This window comes from Nannobrachium achirus, assembly GCF_963921795.1.
Source record: "Nannobrachium achirus genome assembly, chromosome: 19".
NCBI classification, from domain to species: domain Eukaryota; kingdom Metazoa; phylum Chordata; class Actinopteri; order Myctophiformes; family Myctophidae; genus Nannobrachium; species Nannobrachium achirus.
In genome coordinates, this window is record NC_137826.1 from 52,748,635 (window position 1) to 52,773,753 (window position 25,119).

The window sequence follows — 25,119 nt, forward strand, 5'->3', positions numbered from 1 at the left end:
TCTAATATTGGTACTTTAAGTACATTTTGATACCAATACTTTTTTACTTTTACTCAAGTACATTAACATTCCAAACTTATACTTGATTGCAGTATTGATATTTTTACACAAGTAAAGAAATTGTGCACTTTTCCCACCACTGTTCATTAGAAAGGAACGGCTCCCTATACTGTGAACCGAATCCTATCGTTCATTTCAAAGAGCCGTTCAAAAGACTCGATTCGTTCGCGAACGTCCCACCTCTACCAGCGACATGCGCATTGACACAACGAGCGGTCTCCGAAAATAACTTGAATAAAAAAAGAAACTTTGATGATTGTTGTGGTTATTTTGGCATAAAATGCCACCGAGGAAGAAATTGAAGCCTGTTGCTGGGCAACAAAACATAACCAGCTTATTTTCGAAACCCAGAACAGGCATTGACACTAAGGGTCGTTTCATACCGTTATAAGGAGCCTAACTAATTTCGGTTCGGGAGTGCTCCCCGACCCGAAATTATTTAGGTTCGGGGGGAGTTCATCCATACTTTCTTAACGGCTAGTGCCTAGTCGCTTGTAAATATTGGAGGTCCATGGCATGACGACGTTTGTGGCCGATAATGACTGGAAGTCCATTAAGTAGCAGGCAGCTCCAGCAGGCAGCAGCACCAGTGACGGGGACACGGGGTCTCTTCTCTCTCTCACTCACTCTCACAAACGCTCAACAATCTACAAGCTCACATTGTAGACGTGCCGCGGCCGCCTCATTTGCTGCATGCATATCATCACGCAGTCACAACTCGTCGTGGAAAACCTATCAACACGGAACATTAGCAGAGTTGTGTCTATGCTTTTCTTTTCTCTTTAAAACGGTCGGCGAGAAGCGACCAAAGCTCTGTGTGTGTGTGTGTGTGTGTGTGTGTGTGTGTGTGTGTGTGTGTGTGTGTCACGCGCCTGCCTGCGCCTGCCTGCCATCACTCAGAGCGAGACCAAGCTGCTGTCTGTATTCGCTATGAAACACTCAATACACGGCGTCCACAATCATTTGGAAGTCGGCGTGTCTCCCTCCCAAACGACCGCTGTTTCCTTGGATTCACAGCCGAGAATATGCACTTGAAGCCGGGCTGAATGAATGAGAAGACACCGCTAAGTACCGAAATTAAGTCGGGAGGTCACAACATTTTGGCAGCACCGTAGAGCCGACTAAAGTCGGTTGACGCCCCCCCGAACCGGGAGGGGAAACCCATATTTGGGTCTGGACACTGCCGAACCGAAATTAGTTAGGCTCCTTATAACGGTATGGATCGACCCTAAGGCTTGCCCACCTGCCCCCGGCAGGTAAATAAAACGTCAGGGCAGGTGAAGTTGGCTTTCAGGTTGCCCGACATTTGAGAGGGGACACAAATGTCTATAAACACAAGACAAGATATCTGTCTAAACACCTGAACGTGGCCAGTGCGCTGTGTCTTCTGGTCTGTGGAATGTAAAATAAGAGCGCTATTTACCTATAATGTGCTGTTTTTACTGTTGCTACATTTAAACATAACAAGTGTGAAACCATAGACATATTCAATCATAGCTAAATTATTTGGTACTAGCCCTTACCCGTTCAAAGATATGAGCTCTGAAATGATGTGCAGTGGGTGGGTTATGGGATGTGCACTGTGCACACAGTATATGAGGGATGGAAAGTAACTTTAACTGGTGCTTGCATGATAATATGTAGGAGCATCAATGTAAGAAATACCTGTGTGTGTGTGTGTGTGTGTGTGTGTGTGTGGGTTTGTGTGTGATTGTGCATGGCCTGAACAACAGCACCCCTCCCTTAACACATCTAGTGCCTCTTAATCTGAAGGTTGCTTGGTGCCTCGGCGCCACGCAGTTTCCTCCATAGGCCGCCGCTATTATTTTGAAGGGCTGGAAGGGGGTTGTTTTTGTTTTTTTGGATTATCACTTGACGGCAACGATTACGTCATCTAGTCACATGACAGTGTGGGACAAGAAGAGGAAAGATGGCTGCGCCCTGCCTTGTGCCTTGTTTACATTTAGATCTGCTGCAAAATGTCTCAAAATGGCTATTTTGTTTAAATGAAGTTTCTTTATGGGCCTCTCCATTGACTTAACATTGAGGAGCTTCACTTCGCGTGCACGCCCAACGTGCGTTGTAAACAAATCGCCGACATTACCGATGCGGGCGGGACCGGAGCGACGTACAGTAAGTAATCATATCTTTACTGTATATACAGTAAGATTCACAGTCCTCACCGTCAACGGCGCCATGGTATTAACCCTTTCAATGACGGTGAGGACTGTCAACGGCGGCTAAAAAGTTAACATGTGTGGTCACAAAAGGTACTGTAGGCTAAATAGATATAGATACACCATAAAAATGCTAATATACAGCATATGATTTGTGAAAGTGACAAACGGGCTTCACAGTTATGTCAGGTGTGTTCATATGCTAATGGTGATGCGATTTCAGATCAATTGCTCCAGCCACTGAGGAGAAACGCTGTGACAGACAGACACTCACTCAGACACTCAGACAGACAGACAGACAGACATTCGCAAAATTATATGTTTGATGTGGATTTGGAGGTATTGAGGTATGACATTTTATCGCACAGCCCCAGAAAGTAAAGAAATAAGAGCGGTAATTAAAATCGTACCTATCATTTTATAATGGACGATTTACTTTTCGGGCAAGTGGGCATTACCTTCGGGCAAGTAGAACATGACCTGTACTTGCCCGATGGGCAAGTGCCTCTGAGACCTTAGTGTCAACCCCTGCAGAAAAAGTAGGCCTATAACTGATGATGATGATGAGGAGGACTCCATACCTGCTGCATCAACACTTGCTATCTCTGCTGCTTCTTCATCTCAAGGTACTATCATAGTTTAATTGTTTCATTCGTTTTTGTATGTATTTTGTAAGATAAACAATGTAAAGAATAAAGATGTATTACAGTAACAGTTAAAACTGTCACATCTAAAGACAATTGGAATATGTGTTTTGATTGACTTAACTTTATAAGAAGTTTGCATAGTAAAAGGTACAGTTTCATGACGGTACAGTTCACTGGTACAAGGTCTACTAAAAGGAGATCCATGAAAAGACTAAGCTTATTTCCATAGGAAACCATTGAAGTATCTCATTTAACACTGAATGACAGACAGATAGAACACAGTACTATGCAGTAGATATAGTCAGGGGAAAAAAGGGAAAACATATTAAAAAAGAATTAAAGAAAAAGTAAAATAAAAACATACAGTAGGTAAATACAAAGAAGGGTCAGGGCGAGGGGTTTCATATAGACTTGTCTTGTAAATACATTTTCAAGTAATTCTTTGTAACGCCTAGTTAAAAAACTAACTTAACATGTTTAAAATTGTATTTTTGTATTTTTCTAGATGTAATTATAATAATCTTTCTTTCTTCTTTTATACAGTATCTTCTGCTCCTTCCTTTCCCTGTGATGCTCCCCTCCCTGCCACAGCATGTGCACAGCCTACCTCTCCATTGCCAATTATTAGCTCTGCCTCTGAGTCTACTTCAGAGTCTGATGAGACAACTGCTGCAGTTGAGCTGTCAACCTCTGCACCTCCACCTTCCAAAAAGAAAAAGCGGACCTTTCTCAATCAGTGGCTCACAACATATCAATGGCTGCGCTTCTCGGATGACAACTACATGTACTGTGACATTTGTACAAAATACAAAAAAAAATCACAAATGCACAAATCAAACGAATGCACCAACTTCCAGCATTCCACCCTCACTCGCCATGTTACTAGCAAAGAACATCAGTCCTGCCTCATAGTTCCTGCTCTGCAAAACGACTTAGAACAAAGTCAAGTGAAGGTGAACAGCCAGCAAGACAGAACAGCACTGGTACTGTTTAAAACCACTCACTGGTTGGTCCAGGAAGATGTCCCCCTGTCCAAGTTTGGGTCGTTAAGTACCTTTATGACAGAGGAAGGTGTCCCAGATCTTCAGCATCTACAGCAAAAGACTGTCTCATACAAAACACGATACGCTGCCAACGAAATGCTGTCCAGTATGTCAGCCACACTGGATGTTGGCCTAAAAAAGAAATTGGGGGAATCTCCATGTGTGACTGTGCTCACAGATGAGTCTACAGACATCACAAACCATAAACGGCTTGTTGTGTATGTCCAAATCCTTGATCCTGGTACATTTGAACCAAGCACTCATTTTGTTGCCAATAGAGAGTGTAGGGATGCAACAGGAGTGGGCATTGCAAAGGCCATCGAGAATGTGATGTCAGAGCTGGATGTCCCATTAACCAAGGTGATGAGCATGGGATCGGATGGAGCAGCTGTCATGACAGGAAGAAACAAAGGCTGCACAGGAATACTGCTTCGGGCAAACCCACACATGGTTAATGTGCACTGTGCCGCACACACCCTGGCCTTGTGTACATCTCAAGCAGCAGAGGCAATACCAGATCTCAAGGAGCACCAGCAGATTCTGACTGATCTCTTCTACTACTTCCGGGGGAGTCCCAAAAGAGCAGCCAGAATCGAAGACATACAGAAACTGCTGGATGACCCTGTGTTGACCTACAAAGAGCTGCATTCTGTCCGATGGCTGTCGTACTTCAATGCTCTACAAACTGTGCACAGGACCATCGATAGTTTGCTGTCCTATTTCACTGACGTATCCCAGGATGTCAGCAAAGACCCAAAAGCAAACGGCCTGAAGAAGAAAATAGGTACAGTCAAATTCATTAGCATCACCGCTCTGATGATGGATGCAGTGGCCCCTGTCACCATCTTATCCCAGTTCCTGCAAACCGAGAATGTTGATGTTGCCTTGGTTAAAGTGAAGCTGGACCTGGCAATCGAAGATCTGAAAAAGATCAAAGAGTTAAGATCTCCCAACCTGACGGCATTAGCCAGCAACATCCAGGACAACATGTACAAGGGTGAGCACCAAATCACTGGGGGCACATTCAATCTGGAGCAGCTATGCATCAAATTCATTGACAACATGATTAGCAACATGCACTCCAGATTTCCAAACACCTCTCTGTTGTCTGCATTTGGTGTGCTGAGTCTCCGCCCAGTAGACTCCATGACTGATGAGGAGTTGAATGTCTTTGGGGAGGAGGAGCTGGAAAGGCTTATTGCTCACTATGGGAGTGAGAAAACCCATCGATGGAAGGAGGACAGGGAGGACCGCCAGACAACTTCCAAGCCCCTCATTGATGCTGCAAAAACACGAGAGGAGTGGGCTCTGTTGAAAAAAGTAGTTAAAGTCCAGCACTACTCCAAAGACAGCATGTGGAAGCTTTGGTCTATGGTCACCAAGTACCACAAGAAAGAATTCCCAAACCTCACCATCCTTGCTCAGCTGGCCACTACCCTGGCTGTGCACACAGCTGGCTGCGAACGAGGGTTCTCCAAACAGAACCTCATGCTCACCCCTCACAGGAACAGGCTGATAATCGAGCACCAGGAGCAGCAACTCAAGGTCAACCTGGGTCCCACAAGGGCAGAGTTCCCTTTTCAAGAGGCACTTGGACACTGGAAGCAGGCCAAGAATAGGAGGCTGTACACATTGAAGTACACAGAGTAAAGTCAGTGATACAGAGACTGTCTTAAGTTTTTCAGTTTTCAATCCACACTGATTCATTTGAACAATGGAGTCCCAAATGCACCATAAACTCTTTATTATTTTGTTAGTAATGCACAACAGAGTTTATTTTATTTATTTTTGAACTAATGTTCTGTATGCTTAATTGAGCTGTGCATAATGCACCACACACGACACTTTGTCTGACTTGATTTGAGCTCATGGATGTACCACAGTTTAAGAAACACAGGATAAGATGTTGATTTCATTTGTGCAATTTAATTTAATTTATTACTGTTTACTGTCTTAATTATACTTTATTTTGGTGCTATTTTATTTTAGATACACTGTTCTGTTTGCACTGTTCCATGTCTGCATTCTTTGGAAGTATTAAAATTGTAAGATTTGGAATTGTGGTTCATTTCTTTCAGACACATTTCTACGTAACATGAACATAACCATATAATAACCAATTCAAGTTAAATGCTGCACTTTGTCAAAAATGACATGACGCGTTGAATTTTAGTGGGACCCATAAAATATCCCTGGGACTCACCCGAAAGACCCCTCTTGGGTCCCGGGACTCATTACATTAAAAACCTATTAACATCACTGGAAGTGGCCTGTTATAGCGCCACCATGAGGCCCATTTGACTACATGGGTGGCGGTTCTTCATTGGCCATACATAGCTACAGCCTCTCCTAGTCTGTAATTCGTTATAATTAGTTAACATAACCAATGAAAGCACGTGTTTATTCTAATCTGTAATTAGTTAAGATTAGTTAACATAACCAATGAAAGCACATGTTTATTCTAATCTGTAATTAGTTATAATTAGTCAAATGAAAGCACGTGTTTATTTCAGGTGTTACGTAGCTACAGCCTCTCCTAGTATTAGTCCATGGGCCATACGAGATGTCGGTATCCGAAAGGTGGCAAAGTATTGCATTTTTGAAAAGCTCTATATCCGTAGATTACATTTTGGTATACCAAAATATAATCTACAGATACAGAGCTTTTCAAAAATGTATGGTAACCTTTGCCACCTTTCGGATACCGACATCTCGTATGGCCCATGGCATGGACTATATGTAATGAGTTATAATTAGTTAACATAACCAATGAAAGCGTGTGTTTATTCCAGGTGTTACGTGGCTACAGCCTCTCCTAGTATGTAATTAGTTATAATTAGTTAACATAACCAATGAAAGCGTGTGTTTATTCCAGGTGTTACGTAGCTACAGCCTCTCCCGCCAAGTTCCAGGCGGCAGTGGAGAGGGCGGGGCTGACCTTTGACCCTCCGGAGGCGGTGCAGGCGTTGGACCAGATGCCCACCCGCTGCCAAAACCTGGAGAGGAGTCTGGACTGGAAGACGGACTGGGAGAACCGCCTGCGAGAATGCATCCAGTCCATATACACATCTAGAACCTGAGAGAATGCATCAGTCTATATACACCTCTAGAACCTGAGAGAATGCAACCAGTCCATATACACATCTAGAACCTGAGAGAATGCATCAGTCTATATACACATCTAGAACCTGAGAGAATGCATCCAGTCCATATACACATCTAGAACCTGAGAGAATGCATCAGTCTATATACACATCTAGAACCTGAGAGAATGCTTCAGTCTATATACACATCTAGAACCTGAGAGAATGCATCCAGTCTATATACACATCTAGAACCTGAGAGAATGCATCCAGTCTTATACACATCTAGAACCTGAGAGAATGCATCCAGTCCATATACACATCTAGAACCTGAGAGAATGCATCCAGTCTTATACACATCTAGAACCTGAGAGAATGCATCCAGTCTATATACACATCTAGAACCTGAGATAATGCATCCAGTCTATATACACATCTAGAACCTGAGATAATGCATCCAGTCTATATACACATCTAGAACCTGAGAGAATGCATCCAGTCTATATACACATCTAGAACCTGAGAGAATGCATCAGTCTATATACACATCTAGAACCTTAGAGAATGCATCCAGTCTATATACACATCTAGAACCTGAGAGAATGCATCCAGTCCATATACACATCTAGAACCTGAGAGAATGCATCCAGTCCATATACACATCTAGAACCTTAGAGAATGCATCCAGTCCATATACACATCTAGAACCTGAGAGAATGCATCCAGTCCATATACACATCTAGAACCTTAGAGAATGCATCCAGTCTATATACACATCTAGAACCTGAGAGAATGCATCAGTCTATATACACATCTAGAACCTTAGAGAATACATCCAGTCTATATACACATCTAGAACCTGAGAGAATACATCCAGTCTATATACACATCTAGAACCTGAGAGAATGCATCCAGTCCATATACACATCTAGAACCTTAGAGAATGCATCCAGTCCATATACACATCTAGAACCTTAGAGAATGCATCCAGTCTATATACACATCTAGAACCTGAGATAATGCATCCAGTCTATATACACATCTAGAACCTGAGAGAATGCATCCAGTCTATATACACATCTAGAACCTTAGAGAATGCATCCAGTCCATATACACATCTAGAACCTGAGAGAATGCATCCAGTCTATATACACATCTAGAACCTGAGAGAATGCATCCAGTCCATATACACATCTAGAACCTTAGAGAATGCATCCAGTCTATATACACATCTAGAACCTTAGAGAATGCATCCAGTCTATATACACATCTAGAACCTGAGAGAATGCATCCAGTCTATATACACATCTAGAACCTGAGAGAATGCATCCAGTCTATACACATCTAGAACCTGAGAGAATGCATCAGTCCATATACACATCTAGAACCTGAGAGAATGCATCAGTCTATATACACATCTAGAACCTGAGAGAATGCATCCAGTCCATATACACATCTAGGACCTGAGAGAATGCATCAGTCCATATACACATCTAGAACCTGAGAGAATGCATCCAGTCCATATACCGTACACATCTAGACAACCCGGACTTACCACAAACACTTGATTCATGTTATTGATCAGTATGTTGATTTAATTCAGAATGGTTGATTATATCACTGTTTCTCAACATTAAGTCTGGGGACCTCCAGTGGTCCAAATGAACCACTCAACCTCATATATTTGGTCCTCTCTAATGCTCATTATAAGATGGCTCCATGTCTGTCGACTCACTCTGCGTCTCATGGGTGGGCTTTGGACAGTTCAGAAACCTGACAACCAATGACATCATTGATGGGGACTTTATTTGATTAGGTTACTGTATGTTTGGGGTAGTCTGTGGGCCATAGTCCTACAGCTGGATTGTCTCACATGTGCGTGTAGGCTTGGGTTTTAGTTTATGTAACCATTGCAGTGCGCAGCCCCTAAGCCAATGAACGGCGGTCCCATAGGCTGGGAGGCTACATGGCTATAGCCATGTCACCATGTCGACGGCTCCTATGCGACGGTTCATAGCCAATGAACGGCGAGTGGGTGTGATTTTCCGTACCATCCGTCTAGTGCCTATGAGTGAGAGCGGGTGTAATTGGGCGTGGAGTGGGAGTGAAAGTGGGCATTGGACTTAGTGAGTAATGTATAGATAGATAAGCAGAGCATTTCAATAGCTCATAAGCACATCAAGCACGTGGAAGTACCTCTACTTCCTGGATTAAAACAATAGAACAGGCGTACTAGCGTTTCAGACGATAAAAGCATTTGCAGTATAGCATTTTAAAGGAGTAGTTCCTATCGATTACTCACCCCATGGAGATGTAAGTTGAATAATATTTGTCGCAATAATTGATTGATTATAATTGAATGATTATAATAAATGTATCCCCATTACACTTTGGATGCCTAAAACTTGTTAACGATTACCTCCCGTGGAGTGCCACGGCCCGTTATCACGTCCAGGGACGTGTTAACTGTTTACCATGGTAACCGATAATGCTGTGGCATTCTCGAGAGAGCGACAAAACTCAATTTCCCATTATTCCTAGCGGAAATAGTATTCCACGGAGATCTGATTCTCATTGTTTTGTATGCAAGCTCGCTGCAGAAACATGGATTTATGTCCACTTCTTTTCCCATATGGCTTGTTTGGACCATAGCTTGTTTGGACCATAGCTTGTTTGGTCCATAGCTTGTTTGGTCCATAGCTTGTTTGGACTATAGCTTGTTTGGACCATAGCTTACACACACATCATCGCGGCTGTATTCTTTCTTTTCCGCGTGGAAAAGACTTAAAAGACGGGAGTGGCCAACGTACACGAGCCATGCAAACAAAGATCAGGTAAAAACAATAGCAAAGATCCATGGTTAATCTACATTAATAGTCATGGCAGAAATATGGAAGCCCAAGTGTTGGAGATGAGGGCACATTTATTATAATCATTATAATCATATTGTCTTAGGAATGTAACAAAAACAAAAACAAAATAATATTGAACTCTAGTCTCCATGGGTTGAGTCAGGGGTCGGTAACCCAAGATGTTGAAAGAGCCATATTGGACCAAAAAAACATAAAACAAATCTGTCTGGAGCAGCAAAAATAATGAAGGCAACACATGCTGTAAGTGTCTACATTAGCTATATTAGCCTACTATCAAATTGACTAAGTAGGCTACAAATACATAATGAGCATTACTGATTAAATGTTTATTTTATCCTGGAGAGAATGTTGAAATGTAATTGCGACCGTAGGTCGCACTTACTACAGAAAGCTCCACCAGGTGTCCGTCTGTCCGTCCGTCCGTCACACACGTTTTGCCCTGCTCATATCTCGGCAACCGTTGCCCCGATCCATGCCAGCTTTTGCACACACCCCCGGAGCTCCAGGGACCCCCAAGTCCCTGGGGGACCCCCTGGTGTAAAAAAAGTTCCCTCCGTGACTCACGTCACACGTCACACTTTTGCCCTGCTCATATCTCCGCAACCGTTGCCCCGATCCATGCCCCCTTTTGCACACACACTCCTTACCTGCCAAACTACAACCTCCAAGGACCCCCAGAGCTCCAGGGACCCCCAGCTCCCTCGGGGACCCCCAAGTGTAAAAAATGAGCACATGTGCAAAAATTACCAAATGACCACCCCAACGGGGCTGCTCACGGGGAATTCCCCGGGACCACCCACTCCTGGTGCTCCAGAACGGATGCAAAAGTGGTGGCGCCCCCAGTGGAGGACCCCCTGCCACTGCAGCTCACATAAAATGCCGTAACTCCGGGAGAGCCGGGGCCGGTACCTATTCGTCCGCCAAGGCAACGCGGACACCCCACCCCTCATTTCTCACATGGCCCTCTTCTAGCGCCACCTACAGGCCGATTTTTAAAACACATTTTTGGCCACTGCTTCTACAGTTTTTGCCCTAAAATCACGAAAATCACTACACAGTATGTCTACACTCATGTCATCAACATGGATCAGGAAGTTTTTGCAAAAACACATTTTTGCCCTATTTGTGGAGATAAGTGACCTACGGTCGCTTATCTCCCGATTAGGGAGTCTTACTGGTATTTATTCTACACATTTGTACAGCATTGGAAAACGTTAAGAATGTTTGTCATGTCTGTCCTCCTACCTACAGAAACCATATTAAAACAAAAAATATACTTTTTCCATTTTCATACATTTTTTAAAAAGCTCCAGGGAGCCACTAGGGTGGCGCTAAAGAGCCGCATGTGGCTCTTGAGCCGGGGGTTGCTGACCCCCTGGGTTGAGTAATAGATGGGGGGAGATTTCAGATTCGCCCACCAGGTGACGCCAACTTCACTCTTACACTGCGGTTCTGGGGATTCTCCATTCAGAAACATTGCCATTCAGAAGATTGACTTCCATTATTCTAAATGGAGGTGTCATAACCTAGCCTGATTTCAGACTCTACGCTGGGGCTTGAGTCTGAAGTTGTGGCCATTCTATTTGATTGAAAAGGGGAGGGGATTTAAAATTTGAAATTCCCAATCACAAGAGATCTGGTGGGAGGGGTTGTGTTTGACTTTTGCACACAAAACATTCCCTCCTCCCCCTCCCCTCAATGACATGCACCAAACAGGTCATTGTCTTTGATGTTTCATTGATTAGAGAGAATCACTAACGAGCTATTCGACACTTGTATGGCTCAATCAATGACTGCAGTTCGGAGCCCTTTTGAAGTTCAAAGGGAGCAATTAAGAACTCTGGTGAGCCACGCAGCCACCCCTCCCTCCACTGTTTCTGTTGATTTTCAAAAATTAGACGCACCCCTCCTCCGCATTGCATTGATTTCATTGGTCGGTTTCGGACGGTTTGAGAAGCTTTCGTTAGCAAGAGACACGTCACATGACACATCCAGACCAAGAGATGCAGTTCACTCAGAGAGTGGGCGGGTCTATTGGCTGGAGCCAGGCTAGTCAAGTGGGGATATTTCTGAATGGGGATGTTTCTAAGTGGGGGTGTTTCTGAATGGAGGTCTGCCCCCGTTCTGGTTGCTTGAGGGAGGTATGTGTTCCTAATAATCAATGGCTTTTGACACTTTCTCTGAGCAGTAGCCAAACTCCTGTCCCGTGTTTCGTTCTTACTGGCTGCTGTTGCTGCTATGACACCTGAATCTCTGCGTGGGGATTAAATGGTGCACGTTAATTGTTTTGAATCATGTTTGTGGAGGAAGATCTTCTAAGCCAGGTAAGAGGGCGGATAATGTGACCCTTTCTGATTTCTGTCCAGGTGTGTTTGTGTTGACCACATTATTGTTGCCCGATTTGATCCCTCAAATGAATTGAGCGACTGACAACAGGAAGGGACGCCCATAATTGAAACTTAAAGGGGTACTGTCACCTAAAGGGGTTGAGGGGCAGATTACACTGTGACATGAGCTTCTCTGAAAACAGTCTGAAACAGTCTGAAGCTCAAGTCACAGTGTAATCTGCCCCTCGCCCCCCAACCACCACACTGACCTAAGCGTAATCAAGTGAATACTGGAGATGTGGCGTAACGGTTTGGATTTCTACACAGAGGGGCCTTTTCCACCGGCAAAGAACCGGTTCCAGAACCAGTGCCGGTTCAACTTTCTTGGAACCTTGGTTCGTTCTTGCGAACCGGCTTGCGTTTCCACCAGATTGAACCATGATTGAACCAGAGGAACCAAGGATTTTGTGGTTCCCGTTCGGAACCAACTTTTACGGTTCGGCACCAACTCTGTTCTCGGTGGAAAAGCTCACCTCTGGTTCATCCCATTGCGGGAGAAAGAACCAGAACCGGTTCTTTGCCGGTGGAAAAGGCCCCAGAGAGGGCTCAACATAAGATGCTGCATTCAAGTTCAGGAGAGTTTGGACAAGGCAATTCTCTTGAACGCTGCCTTAAGGTATGGCATGGAAAGAGGGGGCATTTGCATTTCTTTCACCATAGTAAAAAATGCATTCATGGTCTGGAAAGGGCACTTTTTAACAGACGGTTAAAGGGGCAGGGGCTCAAGCCCCCTTTGATGTTTGTGCACATGCCTGGGACATGGGGAAATCTCGCTCTTTCGAACGACCATCATTTCAACAAAGAATCGTCAGGAGGGTTAGCGACTCAACCCACGGAGGTTAGGGTAAGGGTAAGGGTTAGGGTTAGGTTTGGGTGTCGAAAAGATGACACATAGAAACAGCGAAACGCTCCCCTGAGACAGAACCTTCATGGCTTGCTCCAAAAGTTAAACATGCAAAAAAAGGATGATCAGGTATTACGATTATACTAGGAGAAAGATTTTTTTTTTTTTTAAAGTGTACAAAAAGTGTGAAAATTGGGTTTTTATGTGGCCACACCCATCATTTCATTAGGTATGCCTGGTTGCTGGTGGCCCAGCTGAGGTTATCCACACCCACCGTGTTGGGTGAATGGTAAAAGGGGAGGGGTTGATTTTATGACGTCATTTAATCTGTCTTTCAGCTTTCAGGAAGTAACCAGAAATACACAGGGAAGACAAATCTGCACATTATAACCACACCTGGTGGTCTATTAGAGTAATGTTAACTCCATAGACGCATACAAAACAGAAAAAGTACACTATGGCACAACCTCTTTAATGGACCAAGACTGGGAAGAAGTTTTGTTGGAGTTTGTTTAATTCACCCTTTGTCAAGTCCCACCCCAAAAGAAAAACATCTACATGATATTAATGAAAAAGGAACAAAAAAGTAGAGTAGTTACATTGCAAAACAGGGGTTTTCCCCCGAAAATACATGTTTTAATAAGTTTAATCCTCTGAAACAGGCAGAGGGCAGAGAGAGAGAGAGAGAGAGAGAGAGAGAGAGAGAGAGAGCAGTGCATCTTGGGTGACTCACACTGACCTAGAAAAAAACTAGACCAGGTCAACCTGGTTGTGCCAGACCCCCTGTCTGTCATCATCATTTATGACATCATGCCTTTTGTAGGCATGTCATCATCATGTCATCATCATATATACCCTTTATATAGAAAACCCGGACCGACATTTGCTTATGTAGGCCTACCCATTTCATGGGTCTGGCAAAAAGAAGGAATCTGCATAAGGGGTGTGCACAAAATGTGCGGGGGTATGGCACATGCGCAGTGTAACTGGAGCTGCCATGGTGGAGTGTTCCAGCAGAGGAGCTAGATAAAAAAGATCATGATCCGTTCTCAGTAGAGCGAGGTGTGTGTTTGTTTTGTTCTCTCTCCACTCATCACCTAAACAGCTGCAGGTTTTCTTTTCTTTTCTGCATAGTGCTGGGTTTTATTTTTTTTAAAGGACCCCAATCAAAACAAGCCCAAGGCTCTTTGGAGGTGTTTATCCTTTTAGTTGACAATTGTGTCAATTGTGGGAAATAATTGGTCTTCAGAGGGATGCTTTTATATAATACTGTACTTTGAAGTAGTCTATATGTCTTAGAACTTGTACTGTGTGCCGTACTTGTAGTCAGACTAATGTATGGTGCAAAAAAATAATAAGCACTTACACAAAATATCAGTAAAACAGCAGTAGATGAGAAGAATCCGATGGATTTCTATAACTTATAGATAATAGCTAATATTCATTCAGGATATGCAACACATTGTTGTGTCTATTAGGGCACCAAATAAGCCTACTTATTTTGTGGCATAAGAACATTTAATTTGAGCAAAGAGCAAGTCCCCAGCAGGCACTTAAAGTAGGACAAAACAAACACTACCATTTAATGGTCACACGCCGCCATCTACTGAGCCAAAGTGTAGGTGCTGGCCAGATTGTACTGCACATGTGCCATACCCCCGCACATTTTGTGCACGCCCCTTATGCTCTATCCTTCTCTTATTAGTCCTAGACACTGACCAGGAAGTTGTGGAACTATAGGCTAGCCCTCAACATAAAATGTATTTTAATTGTAATTCTGCCCATTTAAAATATATGTACCCAATCGAATATATCTTAGTTACATCGATATCGTTCGAACTAGTTTGTTGAAGCTTATTCATTATACTTATCGAAATCGCTATGACCGCGCAGCGCCATACTGCGCCACGGCCGTACCAGAGCGATCTATAGGAGAGTGGCGTCACGCTTTGAACTCGCCGCAGACCGGAAGTGGCTTCGCATGGAGCTGTTCTCATTCCTAGCGAGCCTCTGCCCCGTCCGCCCCCATTCTAGCCGAGGCATTTAAAATCGCTGGAAGTAGACCAAATCACGTCTTTTTCACCATTGTAACGCATTCACGGGCCTCGCTAAGGTAGAAAACATTATTAAAAGAGTGAAAAAGACGTAATTTAGTCTACTTACCAGCGAGTGACAAAATGAATGGGGGCGGACGGGGCAGAGGCTCGCTAAGAATGAGAACAGGCTCCAGTAAGCTAGGCTAAGTTAGCTTCCCACCATAGAGTAAATAGGCTTTCCACGCTTACTATGGGAGTCGACGTAAGTGACGTAACTCTCTGATTAGACGACTCTGGGCCGTACCGCGCATCACCGCACAGCGGTGAATGAATGAAAGGACTTTGTCCCACTGCATAACTCCGCCCCCGGTAGCAAAAGTGAATGATTTTTCTGGTTGGCCAGTCAGGGACCAATCAGAAGGCTGACAAAGGGTGAATTAACCCATGCCCCTCATGCTGTTGTAACAAGACCCCTCAATAAATTGTCACATTGTGCACACACTCTAATAGTCTTTGTCTTCGTGTTGGTCCGATCGGTCTTCACAAAGGTTTCTAGGTGAAAGTATATAAAAGTGTATAAAAGTATGAAAGAGTTTAATTCAGGCAACAACATTGGGATCTTTTCCCCATACTCTCATTATACTGAATGTTCACCAAAAAAAGTTAAATATTTAAAAATATATACTTTTCTCTCATCCCTAGATCCCTCAAAAACAAAGAAAGAAATCACACCAAGTGTGAAATGAGCGGTGCTTTTTATGAGTTAATTGCATAAGAGGTCCAATGAGCCAAGTATTGGACATACTACTGTACATACAAACTGACAAACCCAGATGTTGGAGCTGTTAGCGTCGCTCAAAAATAAAAATAAATGAAACATTGATTGCATCCGCATGACACTGATAAAAGCTGTTAGCTCAAAGTATGTGGAAGTAGTAGTCAGAGTCACAAAAAGGTGGACGGAATAAATAAAGAATGGAATGAACAAAAAGCGCTTAGAAGAGAGCCAGAGATCCCATAAAATAAAATGGTAGTGGCAATTATTAGGCTTACTAGCAGCGGGAGAAATTATTAGGCGCCTCAGAGTTAAAGACCCTGTGAAATGGAAAAATATGTTTTTCACACTTTTAGAGCTTATCTGTGGTAATCATATGGGCATTCCTAACACTAGATGTAAAAAAAAACTGAACATAAACACTTTTTGTGTATGTTTATATCAAAGATCCCTAAATAGGCCATTCTTAATAATGTCCTGTGAACAGAAACATGCTGCGTGATGACATAGACAGGTCCGCTTGCATATAAATGAACCTTTGATTACATTCACCGGTTTGTTTCCCATTGCTGGCATTCCTCCAAACACAGCTGTTTTTAATTATAGAGCTACTCCGTTTTGAATCTCATTCAAGATGACGTCCAAACTATGTATTACTCATTGTAAACTTAATGAGCACAATAGAATATGTATCTGTAAACATTATAGATTAGAATAACATTAAAGCAACTTGGTAACACACATTCTGTACACGAGGCAGCCTGGTCGTGTCTCTCTGCCTCAGTGGCGGAACAAGTCAGAACCGGGCCGGTATGCGAGCCACAATGCTCGGGCCCCGTTACCCGTCGCCGCCGCCCCGCCTCCACCGGCTATGTCAAGCTCTTTATGCCTTCATGCCTTATATTTATACACATGAATACAGCTACACAAAACAGTTACAGACCTATCTGACTGGCACACATCGCCACAATAGCATGCACACAAGCGCACAGCAATTGTGCATCACATCTTATGCAACCAAAACGCACATTATTCTGTTGATACAGGCTTTCAGCAGCACGATAGAGAAGAGAAGTCATAACAGTTGACCTGTTCAGGCAATAATACTCACAGATTAGTTGTTCCACCAGTTCCAGAATCAGAAAGTATCTGTGATGATAATATCATTGTATAGTTTCCTCGCTGGCATAATTGTACAATATCCACGTGAAAGTGTCTGTGGTATATTTTAATTGATACAAATTACAAAAGGTTTTGAAAGTGCGCGGTTCCACTGCAGCCATCACTACACTTCTCACTAAACGTAAACAACATATTGTCTGTCTGTGAATAGAGGCCAATGAAGCCATGACATCTGTCTGCTCTTCCTGTGGTCCTTCACAATAAAGTGTGTGGCTCCCTTTACTTCCCAATGTGCGACATTTTACCCAGGTTAATATAAACAGGAAATAGGTGTAACAGAGGCAGCGCGATACAGAAGGGATACAGGGGACCCAATTGCGAGGGAGGGGGGACGGTCAGGCAGATTGACGGTCATTTGGATTGAGACTGACAGTCAGTCGGAGGCTGACGGCCGGGCCCCCGCGGTTCGCGGGCCTATATGCGGCCGCTTACCCAGCTTAACCGGACGCTCCGCCCCTGCTCTGCCTTGCTACTGAGGGCTACAAACAAAACATTGGGCATCACTTGACTCAGATTTTACATCCCATCGCCTGAAGGGCTGGTCCCTTCTGATTGGTTCAGAAACACACAGGCTTCCTTTTCAGACTGAAACTTCAAAATAAAATACCCAAAATAGCCATTTCACTGGGTCTTTAAGCAACCGGTGTCTCCAAACAAACTCACCAGACAGACCATCTAGACCACTGTTTCTTAAGGTCTGGTCTGAGGTCCCACCAGGGGTCCCCGATGGACCTTTATGGTCTCTAACTCTGCAGGATTTTACATAGTATATTGATGAAAGTATATATCAAATGGAGGTGCGTGAACTAATTAGAGCTGGGACCTTAACTGATTAATTTTGATTAATTAATTACAGACAATTAACAAAAAACTAACAAAAATAATAGAAAACACACATTTTTTGGGACATTTTGATTAAAATATATATATATATATATGTTTAAAAAAAATTGCTTCTCAGTTCAACATACGATTAATTTACATTAATTAATAACAAAGCCTCCAATTAATTTGATTATATTTTTTTAATCAAGTCCCAGCCTTAGAATAATCAAATTGGGGTCCTTGAAATTTAAAAAGGTCTAGAGTCATTTCACTGGGACCACAATCTACACCGTAGAAATCTCACAAAAAGAGAGGAGAGAGAAAAGTTACTAGCCAGCAGTTATTTCAAACCTGTAGATGGTCCGTTTCGCAAGCCACACAAATGGCGGTAATCCAAATGGTTCTCAATGTGGGGGCAGGGGATCGCCAGGGGTCCAAATGGACCCATGAGGGCCTGTAACTCTGAGAGAGTCCAACTGGTTCCATATTTCACTGGGACCAATGCTGAAAAATTCACAAACTTCACTCGATTCATTTGAGGGATCAAATAAGTATAACATCTTGTAATCAGTTGCAGATGTTCATGCCACATGGAGACAGACGTACTTGTCGACTTGGTTGATTAAAATAACATAAAATAAAATACAAAATAAAATACAAAATAACAAAAAAGGCCTTGTCTGTTGGAAGTAGTCTAACGTGTTAAACATGAAAACGTTTAAACGCCCAAATCATGACTACGTCCGACATGTGAAGCCAGTTGTTTTCATTGTGTAATGTGTCATTTAATAATTCCACACAGGATGGGCAGAACATGGTGGCATGACACGAGAAATAAAAAAAATCATTCATTCATTCATTCATTCATTCACATTCATCCATCCATCCATCCATCTGGTCGGTCGGTCGGTCGGCCGGCCGGCCGGCCCATTCATTCATTCATTCATTCATTCATTCATTCATTCATTCATACAATCAATGGTAAAGCACAACCTAACGACTTAGTGAAAAGGAAAAAAAGAAGGTTCCAAAAATGACGATGCGTTTTGAGTTTGTAGATCAGCTATTTCTTGCAAAATAACTGTAGCATAGCCGACAAGGGCTCCGATTAGATCAGCACGCTTCTTCAAAGATTCTTGGTTGTTGCAGCCGGTCCCTCATATCTCTCCATAGTGACTGGTCCTATCCATCATAGTCTATCACTGCACTGTCTCTCAACTCAAATGTGGGTACTTTTGGGGCACTCTTTAGAGGTACTCAAGGGACCGAACCAGAACTGGAACCAAAACCTTCCAGAACCAAGAACATTCAAGAACCTGGACCAAAAGAGCGCCTGCTGTTCAAAAGGTATTGTAGGTATTGTAGTCAAAGGTATCAAAGGGTCTCTACTAAAACACATTTAATTAAGCATTTAAAACAATAATAAACAAAGAAAAATGAAATGAGCAGTTAGGAATCTCTGCCCAGATTCCTAACTGCCCACTTAAGCTGGTTGCACACTGCTGCGTTTTTCGGGCCGAATATCGGAGTGAATTTCGGAGCGTGTGAATAAAAAAATCAACCTCACGTTATGTCAATCACGTTTGCACACTGCCGCCCGTTTCGCGCACCACTCGGTCCCTTGCTCTCTCTATCTCTCTCTCTCTCCTTGCCCTGAAAAACGCTTTTCGCCACGAAAAACGCAGCAGTGTGCAACCACCTTTACTCATTAATTAATTAATTTCATAATGACTAAATTGGGGAGAAAGGGCTTAAACACATATTTGGTTACGACTAAATAAAAATGTAAATCTTCTTTTGTGTGTGACACAACAGCAGATCAGGTGGTCACGCCTTGATGGGAAAACCGTCTGCGAGAGTTGGGTTCGAATCCACAGCGGTGCTTCCAGCTTGGCAGAGTGTCTGTACAAACGTCTCCCCAGGGAAGGTCCTCCCTGCACTGGGAGGAGACACACTGAGGATTCTATTTAAAAAAGATATCAAATGTGGGTCCTTGGCCACATGCATATCAAACTGGGGGTCCTCAAATCACTAGGTTAAACAGTAGCCTACAATGATCTGTTAAACATTAAAATAAAAATAAAATAAAATACTACAACTTTGCCGCCCCCTACTGGCAACAGAACAGTTGTACCTCAAGTCGTCAAGGTCACAAAAATCTATTCCAAACCTCACTGGTTTGAATCATGGCCTGAAGACATCTAAAGGTCAACTGTAAATCAGTCATAGCATTCATAGCAAGTTCCCTAAGTTCCCTTACGGCATTTGGCTCGAGTCGGCTGCCGCTTCTCCGGGCTGGGCCTGATCGTCACTGATATCTTCAACCACAGAGGGCTCCCTGTCACCCTGCCTGGGTTCCGGGAGGTGTAGCCCGACGAAGAGATGATACATGGCCGCCCCCAAAAGTCCACCCATCATGGGTCCCAACACGGGGACCCAAAACCAGTACATATGTACTAGTTTCTTCTCAGTCTTCCCATTGCCATTCTCAGTGGCAAACTCAAACTCACGTACTGGTCCTGTGAAAACCTGAGACCCCCATCCTGCGCAGTAGGTGAACAGCCGCGGCCCCAGGTCTCTGGCGGGGTTGATGGCATAGCCGGAGTTGTGGTGCTGGGACACTCCGATGACCAGGATGAGCAAGCTGATGCTCAAGGCCTCCAGGAACCTTTTAGAGATCATGTACGCCGGCTGCGCCATGTCGTCAAAGTCCTTCGGAATGCCCATGTTCTTCCTGTCGGTGATGGCCAAGACCAGCATGACCAGGACAGCGGTTGCGATCATCTGCTCTAGGAATCCATTCAGGGTACCGAGATGTTCATTAGAATAAGTCGCAAATATACCAGCCATCGTCATGCGACCTTTGGGGTGGTGACTGATAACCTTCATGATAGCATCGTTGTATGCCGTGTAGACGCCCGCCGCTCCGAAGAAGGCACCCAGGAGCTGAGCGCCCATATAGTACGGGACCTTCCACATGGGTAGCCTGCGCATGATCGCCATGGGTAGAGTGATGGCGGGGTTCAAATGGGCTCCCGATGTCTCCCGCGAGAGGAACATGGCCATCAAGGTTCCCAGGGCGAAGCCCACGTTGATGCTCAGGATGTTGAATTTCAGTTTCGGTGTCACTGTATCAATATTTCCGAGGAAATCTAAATACACATCCTTTGTTTGTAACCTCTTGGCAGCCACCTCTCTCGCGGCCTCCCTCGCGATCTCTCTCAGCACTGCCTGGGCCACAGAGCCACATCCGAAGAAGATCAACATGAACGTCCCGGCGAACTCGGCCAGGACCTCTCTCCACACGCCATGCACAGGCTCGGGATTATACTTCCTCTTCAACTCAGCAAATTGCTTTCTAAAGGACATCTTACGTCAGTCTGAACGTTCGGTCACATTCGCCGCTTTTATACTCTGCGTGAGTTCAACTTTGATGACGTCACCCGCCTCAAATCCCCTGCCATTGGCTGTGGTCTGCCGAGAAGTTGATAGAAATGCAAACACCCCCCTTGCATGCCATATCTGAAGGCAGCATTCAAGAGAATTGCCTTTTCCAAACTCTCCTGAACTTGAATTGCCCTCTCTGTGAAGAAATCCATGCCATATGCCATGTCTCAGTATTGGCTTGATTATGCTTTGCTCAGTGATGTATCACGCACCAGAAATAAGACGATTTCCAAGCTTGTTGCAGTCGCAGTGCGGCACGTTGTGAGCTTGGAGATCGGTTAGTTCTACTGTAAGTGTCCTTTTAGAGATTCCAGCCCCTGCCTCTCTCCTTGTGTTCGAATGGTATTGTAGTCAAAGGTATCAAAGGGTCTCTACAAAAAATACATTTAATTTAACCTTTAAATAAAAATCACACCCAATGTGAAGTGAGCGGTCGTCGTGCTTGCATAACGTCTTCAGATTTGAGTCTAGGATGTACAGGCTATGCTAAACACACACGTTTTGCTATGGCAAAACGCTGAGGAAAAAGGCTACAGACACACGCACAGCCACGTATAGGAGCGGTTTACCACCGCTCAAAAAAGAATAATCATAAAGAAAAATGAAATGAGCAGTTAGGAATTTCTACCCAATTAATTTCAAAAGTACTTAATTAATTAATTTCATAATGACATTATGACATTAATACATTTCATAATGAAAGGGGCTTAAACGCATGTTTGGTTACTTCTAAATAAAAATGTAAATCTTCTTTTGTGTGTGACACAACAGCAGATGAGGTGGTCAAACCTCGATGGGCAAACCGTCTGTGAGAGTTGGGTTCGAATCCACAGCGGTGCTTCCAGCTTGGCAGAGTGTCCGTACAAACGTCTCCCCAGGGAAGGTCCTCCCTGCACTGGGAGGAGACCCACTGAGGATTCTATTTAAAAAAATATCAAATGTGGGTCCTTGGCCACATGCATATGGAACTGGGGGTCCTCAAATTGGAACTGGGGGTCCTCAAATCATTAGGTTAAACAGTGGCCTACAATAATCTATCTAAACACTAAAAGAAAAAAATAACACACTACAACTTTGCCGCCCCCTACTGGCAACAGAACAGTTGTACCTCAAGTCATCATGGTCACAGAAATCTATTCCAAACCTCACTGATTTGAATCATTGCCTGAAGACATCTAAAGGTCAACTCTAAATCAGTCATAGCATTCATATTAAGTTCCCTTACGGCATTTGGCTCGAGTCGGCTGCCGCTTCTCCGGGCTGGGCCTGATCGTCACTGATATCTTCAACCACAGAGGGCTCCCTGTCACTCTGCCTGGGTTCCGAGAGGTGTAGCCCGACGAAGAGATGATACACGGCCGCCCCCAAAAGTCCACCCATCATGGGTCCCAACACGGGGACCCAAAACCAGTACATATGTACTAGCTCCTCTTTATAAATACGTACTGGCCCTGTGAAGACCTTCGACCCCCATCCTGCGGAGTAGGTGAACAGCCGCGGCCCCAGGTCTCGAGCGGGGTTGATGGCATAGCCAGAGTTGTGGTGCTGGGACACTCCGATGACCAGGATGAGCAAGCTGATGCTCAGGACCTCCAGGAACCTTTTAGAGATCATGTACGCCGGCTGCGCCATGTCGTCAAAGCCCTTCGGAATGCCCATGTTCTTCCTGTCGGTGATGGCCAAGAACAGCATGACCAGGGCACCGGTTGCGAGCATCTGCTCTATGAATCCATTCAGGGTACTGAGATGTTTACCAGAATACGTTGCAAATATAGCTGCCGTCGTCATATTTTTTTGGGAATCTTTGGGAAGCTTCATGATAGCATCGTTGTACACCGTGAAGACGACTGCTGCTCCGAAGAAGGCACCCAGGAGCTGCGCGGCCACATAGTACGGGACCTTCCACATGGGTAGCCTGCGCATGACCGCCATGGGTAGAGTGACGGCGGGGTTCAAATGGGCTCCTGATGTTTCGCGCGAGAGGAACATGGCCATCATGGTTCCCACGGCGAAGCCCAGGTTGATGCTTAGGATGTCGAAGCTCAATTTCTGTGTGTTTTTATCGATTCCTTCGAGAAATGTCGTTGCATTATTCGCTGCCTCCACAATCGTTATCGGTGAGGTGAGGTGGCTGAGGCGGAGGGCAGCCGCCTCCCTCGTAATCTCTCTCAGCACTGCCTGGGCCACGGAGCCACATCCGAAGTAGATCAACACAAACGTTCCGGCGAACTCGGCCAGAACCTGTCTCCAGATGCCGTGCACGGGCCTGGGAGCATACTTCCTCTTGAAGTCAACAAACTGCCTAATGATCGACATCTTACCTCGGTCTGAACGTGCGGTCGCATTCGCCGCTTTTATATTCTGCGTGGGTTCAACCTTGATGACGTCACACGCTTTGAATCCACTGCCATTGGCTGTGGTCAGCCAGGAAGTTGATAGAAATGTGAACACCCCTTTTCCATGCCATATCTGAAGGCAGCATTCAAGAGAATTGCCTTTTCCAAACTCTCCCGAACTTGAATTTCCCTCTCTGTGAAGAGATCCATGTCGTATGCCATGTCTCAGTAATAGCTTGATTATGCTTTGCTCAGTGATGTATCGTACATCAGAAATAGACAATTTCCAAGCTCACAACAGGTTGCAGTATGGCACGCTGTGAGCTTGGAGATCGGCGCTGCACGTCTTGTGTTCAAAAGGTATTGTAGTCAAAGGTGTCAAAGGGTCTCTACAAAAAGTACATTTAATTTAACATTTAAAAAAAAGAACAATCATAAAGAAATATTAAATGAGCAGTCATGAATTTCTACACAATTAATTTCAAAGGTATTTACTTAATTCATTTCATAATGACCACATTTGGAGAAAAGGGCTTAAACACATATTTGGTTACTTCTAAATAAAAATGTGATCTTCTTTTGTGTGTGACACAACAGCAGATCAGGTGGTCACGCCTGGATGGGAAAACCGTCTGCGAGAGTTAGGTTTGAATCCACAGCGGTGCTTCCAGCTTGGCAGAGTGTCTGTCCAAGTGTCTCCCCAGGGAAGGTCCTCCAGTTTACAGTTTACCGTTTAGGCATTTAGCAGACGCTTTTAATCCAAATCGATTTACAATAAGCAGATACAAAAACATCACAAGATAATATGTCAGTACATCAACAGCAATATAACAAGTGCAAATGGATATCTATCTAGAAAAAACACAATAAAATCAAAGTTCTAAAAAAACAAAAAAACAAAACAAATGTTAACTATCTTCATGTATGGTCATTGATTTTCTGTAGTGCTAAGGGTTTAGGTGGAGTCTGAAGAGGTGGGTCTTTAGTCCACGGCGAAAGCTAGCGAGTGAGTCCGTTGTTCTAAGTGCGACAGGGAGTTTATTCCACAACTTGGGGGCCAGGAGAGCAAACTGTCTCGGACGAGTGGATTTTTGCCCTGGAGTTTTTAGCGAGGGTTCTGTCAGCCTCCCTGTGTTGGCTGATCTAAGTGAACGGGTGGGGGTGTAGGGGTTGATCAGGTCTTGGAGGTATGGAGGAGCCATACCTTTGGCTGCTTTGAAGGTCAGCGTCAGTGTTTTGTATTCAGTGCGGGCCGCAACCGTCCTCCCTGCACTGGGAGGATTCCTGAGGATTCTATATAAAAAATATATCAAATGTGGGTCCTTGGTAGCCTGACACTCAGCCTGAATTGACATTTCGTTTCACTCCATTATTCAGTCTGAACTCACTTCCACCGAAGGCGAT

At 44.1% G+C, this 25,119-nt stretch overlaps 3 protein-coding genes across 3 annotated transcripts in view; 1 reads left to right on the forward strand and 2 right to left on the reverse strand.

The window, feature by feature from the left end:
• Positions 1-7,096, forward strand: part of thnsl2 (threonine synthase-like 2) — a 28,859-nt gene extending 21,763 nt beyond the window's left edge. The window contains exon 9 of the mRNA XM_080748944.1: positions 6,803-7,096. Coding sequence (XP_080605070.1) covers positions 6,803-7,007 — 205 coding nt within the window. The 3' untranslated portion in view covers positions 7,008-7,096. The remainder of the gene's footprint in view (positions 1-6,802) is intronic.
• Positions 7,097-20,188: 13,092 nt separating this feature from the next.
• LOC308304110 (aquaporin-3-like) lies at positions 20,189-21,301 on the reverse strand (the record flags this gene model as incomplete). Its single annotated transcript, XM_080748669.1, has 1 exon — positions 20,189-21,301. The coding sequence occupies one exon, from the start codon at positions 21,299-21,301 to the stop codon at positions 20,189-20,191; it is 1,113 nt and encodes a 370-aa protein (XP_080604795.1).
• Positions 21,302-22,600: 1,299 nt separating this feature from the next.
• LOC308304111 (aquaporin-3-like) lies at positions 22,601-23,695 on the reverse strand (the record flags this gene model as incomplete). Its single annotated transcript, XM_080748670.1, has 1 exon — positions 22,601-23,695. The coding sequence occupies one exon, from the start codon at positions 23,693-23,695 to the stop codon at positions 22,601-22,603; it is 1,095 nt and encodes a 364-aa protein (XP_080604796.1).
• Between the last annotated feature and the right edge of the window lie 1,424 nt (positions 23,696-25,119).